We start from the raw sequence: 18339 nt of genomic DNA, 5'->3' as shown, positions 1-18339 counted from the left end.
AAAACAAATGCTTATATTTATGTCTGTATAAGACAAGGTAAATACAGTTAGTATAAATTACCCACACAATTTCCTGTTAATTCCCGTTAATTCCCTTATATTCCCGTTAATTCCCATGGCAAGTTTCCAACTTGAATATTCCCGGAATTTTGCAACCCTAATCAGCACTGAAAGTTAATCAGGAGAAACCCTTCCAAGTCATATTTTCAGACACACCTGCTATGCAGCTATGATTTCACACATTGTTATACATCCATGACTTTCCAGGACTTAATCATTCTATCGGTGACTGAATCTGATTTGTTGTATTTCATCAAGGTATATCTAAAGTAAACCAAATCAAAATATTTGAAGTGACTGACAGGCTAAAAGGTACATACAATGCATTTGGTTCAACATGTGAGCATAAACACAAATATACTTGTTTACAAGAAAACTGAGCACGGTACCCATGATATCCCGAATATTAAAACAGTCAAATATCATATGATGTGTGTTTTTATTTTAAGAAGAAAGACAGTGATGATGAAGAATATCTATAGTCCAGCACTTACTACTTTTTACAGTTAAGTAGCAATAAAATCATAAAAACAATAATATAGTGTACATACTGTAGTTTCATAATAACTTATGATAAAAAACAACTATTACCATGCATCAAAATATAACTATATGTGCAAATATGCCTAAAAGTAATAACAGTGTGTTGCAAAACTGTCCAGCACTTAACATAATGTACAACTCTCCTCTTCATTAAGAACTATGTAGTTTAGTTCATGGACCATGTGTTTTTGGTATGACATGTGTAATTATGCTGATTCCCATCAGTATTAAAGCTCTGCGGCTCTAACAACACACAGTAAACAATGACCCTGTGAGACAGTAACTACTGCAGGACCCTGGTAAAAGTGAAAACAGCCATAAACACGCTACCAATAACACTGTCGACACAACAACATTGACTCCACATGGTCCAAAGCTGCTCTCACGGCTGTTAAAACAGGGAAATGTGTACAGTAAATACATGAAATGTCAGAATATTTAACTTAACATACTCAACACGGCACATGCTAATACAATTACTGTATTATTGAAAATTTAGGACAGTCATCAATCAGTCTGGGGCTGATATATATATATATATATATATATATTAGCCTATTGCCCTCCACTACTCAGCTGCCACTGTACCAGTGCAAAAGAGGAAAACTGTGAATTTATTAACATGTAATAGTTGGTGACAGACGGTGATGTCTGTCATAGTCAAAGAAGACTTCAGTCTCCTAATTGGTCCACAAATGCCTGATGTTTGCATCTGCCGCTTCTTGCAGGTTTTGAGCCTCTACATCATTATTCATCAACTGAAACAGTTTCCATTGCACGTAGTCACATTTACACGACTCGTAGATTTTGCAAATTTCCAGTACTTCCACAAAATGTGTGATCACACCTTCAGACCATCTCACGTAAACAGACTCTGGTACAGTGTCTTGGTTCTGCTTTCAAGTGTAAAAGCACTCCAAGAGGATTACCAGCAGCAATGGGCCCAGTTTACAGTGACATTAAAAAACACAGTTATCTACATTGTAGTGCATGTTATTAAAATGACTGTGACTAAAGAAGTTGATAGGGTTAGGGTTAGAGTCTGGTGGATCTCAAACCCTTGAACCAAGGTAAGAAAGTATCAGAGTATTTTATGTAGATTAGAGGAAGCAACAAATAATTACTATAAACAAGTGCAAAACTTTTCAACATAGATAAAAATAAAGTTTGTTAACATTCTTTGAATTGATTTCTGTTCAACAAAAAACGTATCATATGAAGACTCTGGCCAGTGAGGAAGATTTAACATTAACTTGATGTTCTTCTTTGTTGTTCTCGTTGTTCTTGTTGTTGTGGTGGTGGAATGAAGGAAATGGGTTATGACGGTGTGGAACTGCAGGTTATTAAATAACAACTTTATAATCTGCAGTGTTAGTCCCTTTCAGTGTTATATACAGGCTTCTCCACAACTACTGGAACTTCTATTATTTTTGATTACTTGAAAAAATGGGTGGAATCCGAAGGTAAACTATGCAGATGTAAGATTATTTTTTATTTAATTTAATTTAATGCTAATACTATGATTAATAATTTCATACCATAATGGGAAAGTTTGTCTATAATCACTCGGAATCAGTGAGATCATCCTCTATCTACAAGATCTCAGTGGGTATAAGTATTTGTAATATTTTATTGTCATTCTAATGATGTGGATGTGCAGATTGTGGATGGTTAACATGTCAGGATGTCCTGACGGGTTGAACAGAGCAGGCGCGTGTGTGTGTGTGTGTGTGTGTGTGTCTATGTGTACTGATAGAAGGGTTGCTCGTCAGGTCTAAAGCCGTACGCAGTGGCTGGTCGGCCAGGTGACGAGCTGGTCTGGTCGAAGATGTCTCTGTCAGCTCTGGAGAACAAAACCAGTTTAATTAACACAGACTATTAACTTCAATATGAACACCAGCTAAGACTGAAGAATAGTTTTTTTTATTCTCTAGTGAAACACATGGAGGCCTCAAGTATAAATAACAAAAACAAGTCTATGACCAACTTTCTTTAGTTTAAATAATATCTTCCTCAGGAGCCTGAGTGTGTGTGTTGTGTGTTGTGCATTGCGTGTTGTGTGGTGTGCGGTGTGTGTGTTTGCTGTAACCCAATGCTGAGGCTGCCTCCTTTGGCCTATCAACCCACATAGGAGGTGGCCTTTCTGGGTCACGTAGACCACCAAGGCCAAACAGAAATGGTCTGGTATACAGAGGATTTCCATGATTTGCATCACCAGCTTGTCCTGCTATAACTGTCGTTGCCTAGCAATAGAAATGCAGTTGGTCTCGACGAGGAAGTTTTAATGCCTCTTGGTTTTTTAATATGTATACCGTCAGCTGTTTGGATGAGTTGAACCCAGATACTGACATTTAAAAGTGTAAGCATCAGACATTTTGGTATTGCCGCCATTATCACTTTGAAAAACAGTTTCGAAGTGCAATGAATCCTGGGATAGTTTGGTCCTGAGAAGGAGCCAGCCCTTGGAGCCTTCATTGTTCCGGGATATGGGATGCATTTGCTTGCCACATATGAAGGAAGAAGCCTTCAAAATGGGACAATCTAGATGCAAAGAGTCTTCAAATGCCTCCTTCAAAGGAGGAGGGCCCTAAACTGGGATACAGCTTGTGTGCGAGTGTGTGTTGTTTTAAAATTCTAATATTATCAGATTATTGATGTGTAGTAATTTGCTCCTTAGAACTAAAGAGTAAAAATATTTTCCTATTGAATTGTTTGCCACATTCTCCTCTGATTGATTGGTGTTTCGGGGGAGGAGGGGGGCTGTTAAAGCACCTTGGACTATTGTTTTCATTACAGTTCATGTTTCTCTAGCACAGTAACAGTAACTCACTCTGTGAGGCGCGAGTCTCCGTTCTGAGCTTGCAGGTCATTGAAGAAATCAGGGCTGACGCAGCCGTCTGCTGGAGTTATTCCATCTTGAGACAAACACATGAAGATAAAATGCACATAAGCTCTCTGGTGACACATTGTGATTGCACTTCATAGTAGGCCAAATTGTTTTCATAGGATACATTTTTTCTGAACGTTGCAACAGCCAAAGCTTTATGTAATATAATAGTTACCATTATCACGCAATAAGTAATCGCAGTACACTTCATCAACTCAATGTGGCAGATTTGATTCAGTGGCAACCTAGAAAAAGTCAGTTCTCATTGGAACCTTAAGATTCAGTGTTGGTGAATAAATGAATCAAAAGAAATACAGTATTTCCCTGATCTTATTTGGTGATTGTGAAACTATCATGGTTGAATAAAAGCATAGTGGTTGTTGTGCCCCTGGACATTTTTGTCTGGGCATTAAAATGCGTCATCAATGTGACAATAATTGATTTATATGCAAAAAAAACTCTCTATATGCAAATTAGCAAGTTCATAATTTCTGCTCACATCGACCACATGATGTTTATAAGCAGTCTGACTGTACAGATAGGTCCGGTGTATGTGGACGTCATCTGAGTAGGTTGTATATTTGTTGCCCAGGACATATTCACGTTCACACTGCTAAAAGAATGTGGTTGCATGTGTCCCAAATCCCCTCCAGTTGTGTCTGAGTAATCAAATCTTGAATGTGTCCTCACTGTGTCTTAATACCAGGTCTGAACAGGGCCTTTGAAAGCAGCTATACAGTAAAGAGTAAAGAGGAGGGAGACAGATACTCTTATGGCCTGAGATATGCTTTAAATATATGCTAAAAAACGAATGTATTGAAAGCAGCACAATGATTTGTAGGTACTCGGACAAAACCTTGAAAATACATTTCTGCAGTTAACCCAATACTTATAAAAAATAAATATATTCCAGTGTTATGCATAGTCCTGAGTTCAATGTACCTGCACTATAGAAGAGATCGGCCCTGTCATTGTCGTTATCGTAGAGATACGTTTCTGACTCATCAGCCTGACGACTCTCGACCATCTCCAACCATTGATTGTTATGGAAACGAAACTTCTCTGATTGGATCTTCCTCCCCCACTCCTCATCGTACTCCTAGAACATGAGGGAACATGTAAATGAGAGGCAGCCTACACACACACCCAGCAATGTTTGATTCTGTATCATATTAAAGAAATGTGGTTACCAGTAACTACTACACTGCATCTGTAATGTGCTTTTTCACTTACAGCAATAATATCGAGGGTGTTGTCACACACTTTTCTAATCTCAGCGTTCTTGTCATGCATCAGGTCTATCAGGTAGGCTGGAGCCTCTAGAGCGAGGGTTAAAGAAAAACCACAGAAACCTTCTGAAGATGGCGGTGAAAGATTTTACAGTCACTCATCTTTACATGTAAATTAGAGTGCATTGTGGGAAGGATACGGGTGTCTTTGATGATGACATCTCGTGTGGCTTGGTGGAAAACCATCTGATAGAAGACGTAGACAATCTGACACACAAACTCGTCGTCCTCCTGTTGGGCTACATATAACACATGGAGAGCACATGGTTAAGGGTTATAATACTATAAATTCACCAATTAAGATATCGCTTACATTTACTCCACATAAGCAATGCTGAAACTGTATGAGATTTTGAGATTCCTTGTATTTCTAATTATTATCATTATTACTATTTATTATGATTCCTAGTTTAAAGGAGGAAGAAATCACTTAGTTACCTAAGTAAAAGTAATTATACCACACTGTTCTTTACTTACCTGAAGTGTGTTACAAACAAAAGTCCTGCATTAACCATTTTTTCTTTAAGTACTAAAGGTGAAAGAACTCAGTACTACTTTATCTATAACATATTATATGATGAGACTACTATGAAACTAATGATTATTTTCATTATGTATGAATATGCTAATGATTTGTATCCATTAATCCTCTAGATGATTGGTTTGTGCTACTATTTTATTTTTCAGGGAATGGAGATTGGTGATATACATTGTTGCCTCTCGCCTGTGTGTGTGGTCACAGTCTGATCTTCAGCAGAGGAACGAAGAAGATGCAATCACACAGGTGAGACTCTGGTTGCATTTTTTTTTAAATCACTAATTAGCAAATCTGCATATGAGAACTGTCAATCTATATATCATGGTGTACTACTTTTTTTTTTTTAAGTACTACTTCCTTTGAAGAATTTTCAGACTAAAAACCAATATATTGTAGACAACATGTCCAACTGGTTAAAAGCTTAGTCAGTAGCAATGGTTAGGATTAGGTTGAGTCACTAAGAAATGAATTAGGACTACGTTCACTTCCCAATGGAGAAACGTGTGAATTGTGTGTCTGTCTGTGTGTAAGTAACTCACCATTCAGTAGCTCGATAAGGGCAGGAATGATGCCAGATTTAGCCAACATGGCGGCACAGGCATCATCCATGGAAACCGTTCCAATCATAATCACCACCTCTAGGATGAGGTCATCCTCTGCTGAGCCTGAAACACATACACACATGACACAAGAGATAAAAGTAAGAAAATCAATTTTTACTGAATGCTGCTGGTTAAGACTGCTTCAGTAAAAAACAAGGTGACGCAAAAACAAAGAATTGAGTTGAGGCTTTTCACAACTCTGAGAAAAGACGCCTCTGGCTTATCCAAATGTGGCTTTGCATTGTTCATGCTTGCAGCACCTGTGTCAACTCAACCTTCCTGCAGCTCCCAGCAAACGTGCAGTTTTAACTGGAAGCTTTTTCGTACAGGTACCAGTTATTGCCATTTCAAGTATTTCAAGCTGAAAGGGATTTCATATAATCTATCTATTTGAAAAAGGGGTTGTATTTACTTCTTTTCACTTTCAAAAAATCTGTACAATATGTGACTTGCTCAGGGAGTGCCCATACATTTGGAACTGTATTCTCAAGGATGAGTAACTACCTGGTTTGAGTCTGTCTTTGAGGTAAGGTACCAGGTTGTACTCCTTCAGCACCAACTCCCAGTCCAGGTCAGGGATGGTGAGGTTGGCCAGTGTCCCCAGACACTCAAGAACCCACTCCTCATCTTCCTCTGCACGGATCTCTGCCGCCAGGTCACCCACATAGTCCTGAGAGGAGGAGAGGAGACAAATCCATCATGAGGAACGAAAACTTTCCGGTGAAACAATAAGTTCTACTGATAACACTACCACCACCAGAGTAACACACATGGGGATTTGTAACTAACTATGAACAGTGGTTTGGTTGGTCCATCGTGTTGGGAGATGTTTCTGATCATCTTCATCAGCAGACAGTCTTTTGTCTTAAGAGCTTTCTTCATCAGCATCTTCAGCCCATTTCCTACAGACAGAGACAAACAGAGACCATCACAATCAAGAAACACTCAAACTAAACAGGACTGTACCAAACATGACTCTCCACTTAAGCCAGAAACTGTTAAAGCTACAGCCCAGAAACTAATATTTAAGATCAGGTGGTGCAGTCTGCGAGGATTATGCAGAGGCAGTGAGTCATGTTTGTTTTCAGGGGTTTATAAAGTCTGGCAACACTGCACCTCCCTTAAGACAAAGCTTGGAAAAATTCCCCACCATGCAATAATGGTTATGTTAATGTATCCCCAGATATTCGTTCACGGGCAGAGATAGAATAACATTGCTATCTGACATAACTTCAGACACCAAATACATTAAAGTGTGCCTCTTTTACATTAAACTTTGCTAAAAGAAGAAATTTACTCCTTTGCCACTGCCAGTATAGGAGTTGTCTTTCTGTTTTTTCCCCCTGGTGTGTCCCAATCTTCATAACGAAGGCCCAGATAAATGAGGTGTTCTATCACCTTACTCTCTTGCCACATTTAGAGTGTTCTAATATAAAAAACCACTGGTCTCCTTCCTTCTTTGTACCAGCTTAGAATATCCATATAAATAAGACAATGCAGCTCATATAAATCTACCTTCACATGTAAGTTGAGCGTTCCTCTTGTTTGCCGCCAGGTTGATGCAGATGGAGATGAGCTCGGCTTCAATTTCCTCCTCACTGCACTCAAACAGCATCTGCATGAGCTACACACAGATACACAAGCAGCTCTGACTTCACACCATTCAAAGATCACGTCAATTACTGCATTTGTATTTCTTTTAGAATGATTCTCAGTGGCTGTTCTCATACCTGAGGTATACAGTCAGTGTAAACAAACATGCCCTTGAAGCGGTCATCCATGCTGATATGATACAGGATACGCATCACGACTTGACGGTTGTTCTCATCACCTGCACAAAGACAGAAATAAGATGATTTTGACAATTCCCAAATGGAGATGAAGATAATAACACTACCATCATACATTATGTAAAGAAAGGTCATTAATTATTCATTATAAAGGCATAAAGAATTAAGTTTTTCAATTGCAGTGTAATATCGACTGTTATATTAGTGCGTATATATACCCATCAAGCCAGTCAGTTTAGGTAAAAGTCCAACTTCAACCATCTTGGCTCGGAGCCCAGAGTCAAAGGAGAGGTTGAGCAGCAGGCGCAGAGTCAGGTTTAACAGATCTTCATGGTCACAGGGAACCAGACGAGCCAGTCGTTCTACAGTGTCAACCTCAGCCTGCAAGTCACACAGAAACAAATCTAACTAGAAAGCAAGCAGACCCTGACTTTTACAGTTAGTGTGGTTTAATCCATAAAGGGGACACCGGGCAAATCTTCAGGTCGGGAACTTCAAGTTAATGCTCACATCAAACATCAGTCTGGAGAAAAAAATGTGATCTCAGTGGCGTGATTGTTGTTGTCAGATGGGCTGATTTGAGTATTTCTGAAACTGCTGACCTCCACAAATAAAATGTCACTCCAGTTCAACCTTTGTGATGTAGTAGAACAGGAGATTGGCAGCATGAATGTGCAACTGACAAATCTGCATTGTGCAGTGTGATTCAGTCATGTGAACATGAAGCAGAATCTCAGAGGAAAGTTTCCAATATCTTGTGGAATGCAGTTATAAAGGGAATCAAAGAACAAGTGGATTCTGGTTTGACCCGTTGCTTGCAGGGACATATTAGGAAATTACTCAATATCCCCAGTTCTCTGTGAGACTGAATACATACAAATATATTTGAGGTTCGTCCTTTGTCCCTCCTCGCATCATGAATCTAATCTAATCTGCGTCTCACCATGTCATTTTTGTTCTCCAAAAAGATGGAAAGTTTTTTCAGGAATGAAACCACCAGGACCAGCAGTTCCTCATCATCCCGATCAAGAACTTTGACCAACAGACCAACAATGTTCTTATTCCTCATTTTCAGCTCCGTTCTCGTGTCCTCAGCGAGGTTCAACAGGAGGTAAAGAGACACTGAGTGAAAAAACATTAGAGAGAGAGAGAGAGAGAGAGAGAGAGAGAGAGAGAGAGAGAGAGAGAGAGAGAGAGAGAGAGAGAGAGAGAGAGAGAGAGAGAGAGAGAGAGAGAGAGAGAGAGAGAGAGAAATGAGGAACAGAGTGCAAGAGAAGATTAGAGATAATGTATTTATTGTAGCATAACTCAAATCATTCTTTGGTTACATTTAAAGCAATGGTAACTTTAAGGAATATTGAATTATGGTTTCAATTAAATATGCGAATTACCTTTCATGAAGCTATTCAAATAGTAATGAAATAGTATTTAGGCTTGTAAAGCATTACTATGAAGAAATATGACTCCTCTAAAAATAACATTAAAATGATTTAGCACTGAGGTGCAAATTGGAAAATGTGGGAGGAGAAGCCATGTAATAGATTGTGTATACATTGCACCCAGTGTATGTATCTCCCCTCTGATTCCTTTAATTTGGAATGAAGTGATGCATCAAATCTGAGTTCACCTCACAGAACAGGAAAACACCACCTCTGGAGAGTTGAAAGGCTTTCTTACCTCTGAGCAGCTGCTCCTGTTTAGCCCGAAGCCCTTGGTACTTCCTCAGAGCTTTTTCTTGGTCTCTTCTTAGGGAACCATTCTCTGGCGCTGACTCACGTACACAGAGTGTTAAGGAATATTGTAGACACAGACAAAAGTCACATTACTATTAGACATACACAATAACAGACAAATGAACGAGACAGGGGGGAATAAGAGCCACATTAAAGGATATAAGCCTTATTTTTCTTGCGGAGCTCCTCACACCACACGTCATGTCTCTTCAGCTCATGTTCCACCACGCTCATACACAACGCACCTACTTTATAATGACTCACCACTCCATGGAACTGGGAGAAACTGGAGAACAGTAGAGGAGAGACACAACAGTAAGAGGCTGATGCTGAAACAGCAAAACATAAGCTGGTTTCAGACATGCTGTTGTTGCTTCTGAACTGAGCAGATCTCCTGGTGAAAAAGTTGTGTCATACACGTTGAAGACAAAGTCTGCTGCACACGGCTGCTCCAGCTCTCGCCTGAATAATGCAGAGGATTTGCTGATGTTATGAGCGCATCTCTGCAGAAAACCTCCTGCTGTGTGAAAGGTAAATTGCGGGTGAAGTCCATAGCCAATTATCTGGATTTTAACCGGAGGTCATGTCTGAAAACAGCTACACTAAACAAGACAGTGGAGTGGGTGTGTGTGTTACCTAGAGAAACAGAAGAAGATGTAGATGATGATGGTGGCCAACTCCCCACTCTGTTTCCAGTCCTCCCTCAGTACTCTGGCCAGAGCTCCAAGAACTGCCTCTGCACACAAACACATGAGCAGCTTTGCACATCAAGTCACATGACTTACAGGTACAAATACAACCACCTGTGGCTCCAGCTACAGTTTGTTCAAAAACAAAACATCTTATAATGAAGCTTATTTAAATGTAGTGAATTTTATGCTGTATCCACTAGAGACTGTGACCATCACTGGCACCACTGGCAAACCTGATGTTTGCTTCACTACAAAGTTTTACATCAAGAATCTTCAGTTGATGTTTGTATAAAGTATGTACATATGTATGTGGGATATAGCCAGCTTAACCCTGGTAAAAATATAAAAATACAAAGAGATCATTAATAAGGTAACATTAACAGGAAAACATGCGTTACAATTACTGTGGATCTCTGAATTTTCATCAGTGACAATAGTGGATTTTACTCCCTGAATGCTGCACTGGATGAAGAGGTCCGACTCTGTGACAAGTTTTGATTATAAGTAACCTTGAACAAATTATTGTGCAAGTAGAGATGATGCAATTGGACAAAAATGTTACCTACAAAAACCCAAACTTAACCGACAACAAATCTAAGAAGTACACATCTTGTGATAGGTGTAGGCAGCAAATCGATGTTAACAATTAGATATAACAAGTACAGTGAAACCGCACCGTTGTGTAGCAGCTCCTCTAGGTTTTCAGGGTTGCGGGCCAGCTGCAGAATGAGAGCAGAGCCTCTGATCTTCTCTGGGACACCTTCATAGAGCAGCTCCACATACTCATCCATTTTGGTTATACTGGCTTCCTCATTTAACTGCAGAGACACACAAACACACTGTTAATGACTGAGAACCAGACATGACAACCTATTATAAGTAAACAACTAAAAAAATTAAAAACAGATTTACACTACCAGTTTTACTTTAAATTAGAATAAACAATTGTAAAATCTTTGATGCCGCTTCAAATCTAGTGTAAGCCCCAATCATACACTGCATTCAGAGATTGCCCCCTGTTGGCTTTGTCATAAACTCTTTTACGGTTTTAGATAGTTCCCATCACACTGTTGTAGGTTCAAGTGTTCAATATTATGATAAAGTTTGGTTTGATGACAGCTAAGACTGAATAGATATTAGTATATATATATCGGCAGGTATACGACGTGACCAGCACAAGATGACAGAGCCTAAAATCAGGGATATTTGGCTTAAGTTTTGTACAACAGTAGGAAGAGGACTCACAAAGTCTTAATATACAGTCCATGGCCCCAACAGACTCACAACAATGGATTTGTGCAACCTAGAGTGACGTTAATGAAGATCAGGCATGCCATCATGATTTAGATGGCTCAGGTAGAGAGCTGATGGGCGTTCAGGAAAAAATACATTGTAACATTTTGTAAATGCTCAATGAGATCTTACTGAAATAACTATGAAGGAGCAAGACAGATAAACAGTAAGTTTCAGCCATGTTACCTCCATTCCTTCAAACGGTGTCAACTCTCTGGGTTTCACACTTTTTTTTTCTTTCTTCTCCACTGCTGACGAAAAAACAAACACACCCGGCAAAGTTTTCCATTAGATATTAAACACCTAGAAGTGAAACATCTTGTGTATTAAATAATGTGCACTGAACAACAGCTTTATGGCTTAACAATTCTTTAACTCTCCAGAATTCGTTTTACAAGATGCAATGTTTTTTGTGGGTCATTACAAAAAGTTTACATCAGTTAACAATGTGTGTTGAGCCTGTCAGCAAAACTTCACTTATTCAGGGTTCCCACGCTTGCCTTGAAAAAAAATTCCATGCTACCTCCTGATTTTCCAGGTACCATATTAAGTAATGATCTATAGGCCCGTGAAGCTTTCCGCGCCCCCCTCCCCTCACAAACACAACCCCCTAGGACAGGGGTTTTCAAATTGGGTGAATGTGAGCCTCCCCTTAGAGTAGGTAAGGACAGCCGAGCCTCCCCTCAAAAAAAATGAATCCCGTCCGCCTGACCTAACCCACACACGCCTCTTCAGTAAATGCCATCTTTTGTGTGTTCCAGGCAATGATGATTTTCAATAACTAATCAAATGTAATGTTGAAGACATTTTATTTCCACAACTTTTTTAAAAGTGCATTCATAAACGATTCTTTGCAACAGCAAATCATTTCCAACTTCATGCAGGCCTAATTGAGGCTACTTTTAAAATTAGGCTTATCCACAAGTCAACAAAACATGCTTAACATGTGTAATCGGCGCCAAAGCTACAACCAACGACATCCGACGGCTGAAATCGGTGCTGTGTGACCGGGCTTTAAGCGCACATTTGAAGGAGATGCACATCGTCTCGAAAAGAATCTGCACAATGGACAACTCTCTGATCAATGAACGACAACGGCATATTATCAGATCGAACAGATTCACATATTTTCATGAAATTTGTTAACGATTTCAGCCACGTACAACCTCAAATTTAAACAACAAACAAAATGCGTCAAATTCACATCATTTGCGCTACGAGCGGCATCAACCCTATGGCCCACCCAATTCATGGGTCAAGACAACACAACATTGACTTTCAATTGAATCGTCCATATCAGTGGGAACAATGAGGCCTCGCTTTTGATGCACAGAGGTGTTCGATGCGGGGCTGCAGTGCAGAGAGAAATATACACAAGTCGTCCTCCACCTGCAGCGTTGATCTGTATTTGTTTTTAATCACGGTCAGTGTGGAAAACCCACACACACACAAGTACGTGGAGGTAAAGGGGATTAAGACTTCCATAGCCCTATTGGAGATCTGGGGGAACTCGCTCTCCACAGACAACCAGAAACGCATTCAAGATCATTTTTCCTACGTTTTTTGCTGGGTCCTGTCTCCTCCCTTAATGCTGACTCCTGTTGACTTGGGACAGGGAAACGATGCATTTGAAAACTAATACACGCACGCACAATTATCGATATCACTAGAGCTGCATACAGATGTGTATTTTGTTTTTGCGAGTGTCTCGTGTCGCGCCTCCCCTTTGGCTCTTTGGCGCCCCCCAGGGGAGGCGCGCCTCACCTATTGAAAACCACTGCCCTAGGACACCTGACTACTAACTTGATTTAAAAGATGTGCCAGTCAAGTCTACATTGTAAATGCTTAGAGATTATGTCTTATTGATATATCAATGCATGAAATAATGCAACAATCTGTAGATGAACAACAATTTATTGAACGGGAACTTTGAGACACATGAGCACTGGGATTGATATTTGTTCTCTCTTCCACTCCTCTCCTATCTTATCCTGTCCTCTTCTCTCGTATCCGCTCCTGTCTTCTCTTCCTACTCTTCTCAACTCCTCTCCACTCTTCTCCCTTTTCCTCTGTCATCCTCTACTCTTGTATCCTCCTCTTTCATCTTCTCCCCTCTTCTCTTCCTCATCCTGAATCTACAGCTTGTCATTGTCACTCACTCCTGTAATGCATCACACATTTGAGATTATGAGTCTTACGTAGAAGAGGTAATATGCCTACCCTTACTCTGTAAAAGCTTTTGTAAATCAAACTAATGAACCTAAAAGGAAAAACATAAGGCTGGTTCCCCTGTGGTTCCTCAGTACAGCAACCTCAAAAATGTCTCACCCCAAATGTTCCTTTTTAGTAGTATCATTTTTTTAAAGAAAAAACGAAAAATCACAAAATAGCTAAAAGTAGATATAAGAATGAATGTTACAAAATTGATCAAGACTAGACTGGTCATGTCAACTAGTATAGAAGTAATGTCACAGCCTAATGTGAAAATGTATTGGTAGTTAGCTAGCAACGCAAGCTAGCCAACACTAGCTAGTTAGTTAGCAAGCTGAATGTTGGCTAGCAAGATTGCACTGCATGTTCTTGCTAACCATCATTAATGAATCCAAATTCAAAACAAACTCCCCTAAATGTGGTGAATAACACGGTTTTAGGAAAAGTCAGTGAGTGAAATACATATGGGGATCGAACATAGTTCTAGTATTTTAAAAGCAAGGTAAAAATTACGTCAACAATTCTAGTGTAAGCTGAAGCTAGCAAGTTGCAGCTTGCTAGCTAGCAAGATTGCACAGGTTACTAACTAACGTTGATAAACCCAGGTTTATCACACAGTTGAAACACAGCTTCTTACATTTGAGGATAAACTTGCATAAGAAGTTTCACTGTAGATGTCAAGGCTCCCGTGTTGGCTGGGAAATGCATGTATTTGACCCTTCTATTGAGATCGCGAGTAATGTTTCTCGGTTATTATTCCCGAAGTCCACCAATCCGAAACTATACTTTTAAAGTCCATATCACCAGGTTGCCTCGTCAAATTCCAACATCCAATACACCAGATAGGATGCCAAGAGCATGTTCTACAACATGGGATCATCCATTTCTATCTACAGTAAGAGCTGTTCACATGTAAAGGGTTTTTATAAACTTATCTTAATTCTGTGCTCAATAGTTTCATTTTATTACTATTTTACACATCATCCAATACAATTTTCCAGGATAACTGTTTCAATTTCCATGTAAGTGTTCACTTTTGCTCAGTTTCCATGACTTTTCCAAACCTGGAAAATGAAAAAATAAATTCCATGTTTTCCATGGTTTCCAGGTACCGTGGGAACCCTGTTATTGCATGAAAAGGACTCCATTCTAGATGAGTGCAATAATGCCATTAAGGGTTTGATAATAATTTTGAAGAGAAAATGTGAGTTTGTGTTCTGTTTAAACTGTTGCATGTCTACTGGTGACATGACTCACCTTTTCCCTCCACCGGGGATGACTTCCTGTTCTGCAGGTAGTAGAGGAGCTGCTCCACCTGGGGCAAACGGGAGGAAGGGATGAGCTTACACTCCTCCACCACTTTCTTGGCCAAAGCTCCCACATCTGTACTGGGAGACAGACTCTTCACACGGATGCTGGAGGGAGAAAGAGCAGACAAAGAGATGAGTGACAGATGAAGGTGAAAAGGTGAGTGACTTCATCCTCTTCATTAGCTTTGAACACGTATACAGGTTTTAGCGAGTGATATTTGATATTAAGATAACTAGATAACTGCAACAGAATTTTGAAACACTTTCTGGAGCAAAAATGAAGCTGAAACAAGTCTGTGGCTGATTATACATGTTCAATTAGAGTTTGAAAATTATAAAATGGGGACAAAAACATGACAAATATGTGTGTGTTATTTAATACAAATAATCTATTACGTTTCAGTCTTTAAAACCAGCTGGAAAAAAAAATACAACTGGGAACATATTTGTGTGGTCAGGTATGACACTAATCCGCATAATGTAAAAATAATTCCAGTCACTTAAACGGATAGGATGTTTATCTACTTCTATCCGGTGTAGATAACTAGGTGTAAGATGATGGTGAACAGACTGAATAACATTAATCCAGCTCAAATGAGAATAAACTTAAAGGAAAAGAGACAAAGGACTTAAGAAACAGTAGAGCTCTGAGGTGAATGGAGAGAAAGAGGATAATACTAAAAGAAAATCCAATGTGACTGTAAATAAAAGTTAAATGACAGTTTATTCAATGAAAAAGAAAGAAGAGATAGAAAAAATAGTCCGGGACGATGTGGATTGCAGCTGTTTGCAAAAAATAACAGAACACTCACATCTTTTGTCCCTCCTTGCGTTCCGCCAGCATATGACCTCCACTCTCCCCCAGTATGGACGCCTCCACCTCATAGTGGACCACGAGGGCCTTCTCCGTGGGATGAACATCTAGACTGCCCGCAGTCACTTTGCTTTGGGTGAAAATAAACAGACAGTTTAAAAACCTTATTCTGTACCTTCGTAAGCTCATTTGTCAGTTGCATAATAATGCCATGCAAGTTCGAAATCGTTGAAGTCCTCAACTAATGAGTAGAATGAAGCAGTGGACCTCATGCAAGAACTGAGCGCTTTTAAATAGGAAATACAATAGATTTAAGAGATTTTATAACTTTGAAAAGAGAGGTTTGGTTTGACATTTTTGTTATTTTGTTTGCATATTTGGTCACAGCAGCTTCTATGGTTCATCAGTTGTTAAAAAGCTCTCAGTGTGCGAGCTGCCTCAGTTTTTGTGCAGGTCACTGTTCAGTACCATCATGTTTTACATCACCTGACCTGTAAGATCACCTAGAGTACACTGTAAACTTCTTCACTTTAATATCTCAGTGATTGTTGTTCCCCCTGACCAGCTCTCATACTAATCCTCTGTGTTTCTATACCAGTTCAGGATGCTCTAATGATGTACTTGTATTATTTTCTAATTGTTTTTTGTTTGATTTATAGATTATAGACAGCAGACTTGAAGCTCAGCAGTGTGAGCTTCTCTTCTGTGCCTTTTATGTGAATAAATGAAACATGATTTATTATATGGGATTCATCAGTCTGAGACGAGTGAATAATGAAATATGCAAGCATCAATTGGATCACTCGCACAAGTACACACACACAAACACACAGATATATATACACATCTTCACTGACTCAATAAAGAGCTTTCTCCAGATAATAGTTCATTCATATTTCATAAGTAATCATCCAACTCAATATCATCACATCATCATGCATATTTACACAATACGGGTTTCTCTTACAAAACAAAGAAAGCCCTAAGTCAACATTGTTGTTAATTGTTCTTCTTGCAAAAACAGAGGGTTTTCAAAAGCATCAGTTTCACCTGCAACAGCAGCAAACACCGCGAGACGAGAAGTCGGACGTGTTGATGACACGAGATGAAATTATACACAATATATAAACACATTTAGATATAATGACATTTAAACTGTGGTGGTCAGCTCGGATGTCGGTGACAACTTAAACATGGCATTTGTCGTTCACCTTATATCCAGGCTACAAAACAATGCACAGACAGACACGCCCAGACAGTGACGTGCATTGCCTGTACCCTGGCTGTGCTAACAGGCTAATGGGCTAACATTTGTTTTCATTGACGCTCTGACAAGTCTAAAAGCTAATTTAGCTCAATTCAAGCGTGAACAACAACAACCCAAGCTAGTTCTATACCAGCTAAGCTAATTAGCTTTTCAGTTCATCAGTCATCGTTTCCCAGTTCCTTCCTAGCTAGGTTGTCCCAGCCCCTTCCTTCAGAGAGGAAATGAAGTGCCGAACCCCCATTAACATTCTGCAGGTTTAAATGTAGTTGTGTATTCCAGTTGAAATACAGCTAGGTTGAAATGTGACAAAGATATTCCATGATTTGTTGTGGTTTTGAGGGGAAGTCGGCACAATGTGAATTTTCGCCGCGTAACTACAGGTTGACTTCTGGCAGAAATTCACAGACAGCTCTTTACTCTGCATTGGTTAGCGTTGTCTTCTACTGAGGGTCGTGGCTGACATGATCGTTGCTCTAAATTGTGATACTTTTCACCAAAATCTGTGACATTACACCATGCCGAATTGACTATTTGATGAAAGCGATTAAAACAAAATCATACAAAACAGCGTTGCTTTGAATAGTCGGTTGCTAAAGAGCACGAAACCCTTAAAATATAAAGACGTTTGACCAGGGCTTGGTGAGAGCTTATTTGATTCACTAAAAATTAAAAACCATTCTCTCCTTGCTCTCGTCCAGATGCTTCTTCTATTTATTGTTTGACCGATGGTAACATGCATTATATTAGCTAGCTAATGTCTCTTTGCCCTTAATCCATGTTGATCTAAATGAACAGTCGCGTTAGCTCTGCTGGGTCTCACCGTTTGAGGTAGCGCGCGTCATCCTGCATCTTCTTGAGCGTTTCAGATTTTAAAATAACTTCAAATCTCCCAAATCAGGACCAGATAGGATCTGGGTGTGAATCGCTGCACCACTGTTGATATCAAACCGGGCAACAAACATGGAGGAGCTGCCCCACGCCCTGCAGATTTTTCCTTCGGTGATGACTGTCAGGCACTATTTCTTCTTGTGCTGGGTTACATCTCGCATTATTTTTTTTAAGATCGGGGGTTACATTGGAATTATGATGTCAACCATGCTTCTTGGTGACACCTAAACACCTACATACAAACACTGTTTAAATGTTATAGCACTCTGAGAGGCGTTAGTTGCCTTACAGACTAAACTCAGGAATTAATAACCGGCCTGGTCAGTGCTGCTGTCCTGTTACTTTGGATGAAACTGAGTAAACATTAGATTCCAAGACTGTAGTAGTGGTCTCAGACCAATCAATCACATTTTATTTATATA

The 18339-nt window shown here is 39.5% G+C and overlaps 1 protein-coding gene across 2 annotated transcripts; it reads right to left on the bottom strand.

Moving 5' to 3' along the window:
• Positions 1–482: 482 nt before the first annotated feature.
• LOC128454018 (kinesin-associated protein 3) lies at positions 483–18031 on the bottom strand. 2 transcript variants are annotated; one of them, XM_053437154.1, is made up of 20 exons: positions 17850–18031; positions 15761–15892; positions 14896–15053; positions 11614–11678; positions 10811–10952; positions 10079–10178; positions 9604–9728; positions 9387–9485; positions 8653–8831; positions 7928–8090; positions 7650–7750; positions 7435–7543; positions 6709–6821; positions 6424–6589; positions 5857–5982; positions 4920–5018; positions 4724–4809; positions 4433–4589; positions 3434–3518; positions 483–2446 (listed from the first exon to the last, which is right to left on the bottom strand). In XM_053437154.1, exons 1-20 carry the CDS (start codon positions 17876–17878, stop codon positions 2344–2346), a joined length of 2337 nt encoding a protein of 778 aa, XP_053293129.1. In that variant the 5' UTR covers positions 17879–18031; the 3' UTR covers positions 483–2343. The 2 variants fall into 2 exon arrangements, with proteins under 2 accessions (XP_053293129.1, XP_053293130.1); XM_053437155.1 differs by having other exon boundaries at positions 11614–11675.
• Between the last annotated feature and the right edge of the window lie 308 nt (positions 18032–18339).

The sequence above is a fragment of the Pleuronectes platessa genome, chromosome 13 (genome assembly GCF_947347685.1).
Source record: "Pleuronectes platessa chromosome 13, fPlePla1.1, whole genome shotgun sequence".
Classification (NCBI taxonomy): domain Eukaryota; kingdom Metazoa; phylum Chordata; class Actinopteri; order Pleuronectiformes; family Pleuronectidae; genus Pleuronectes; species Pleuronectes platessa.
The sequence above is the reverse complement of the archived record's forward strand: the minus strand, read 5'-3'. Positions and strand labels throughout refer to the sequence as shown.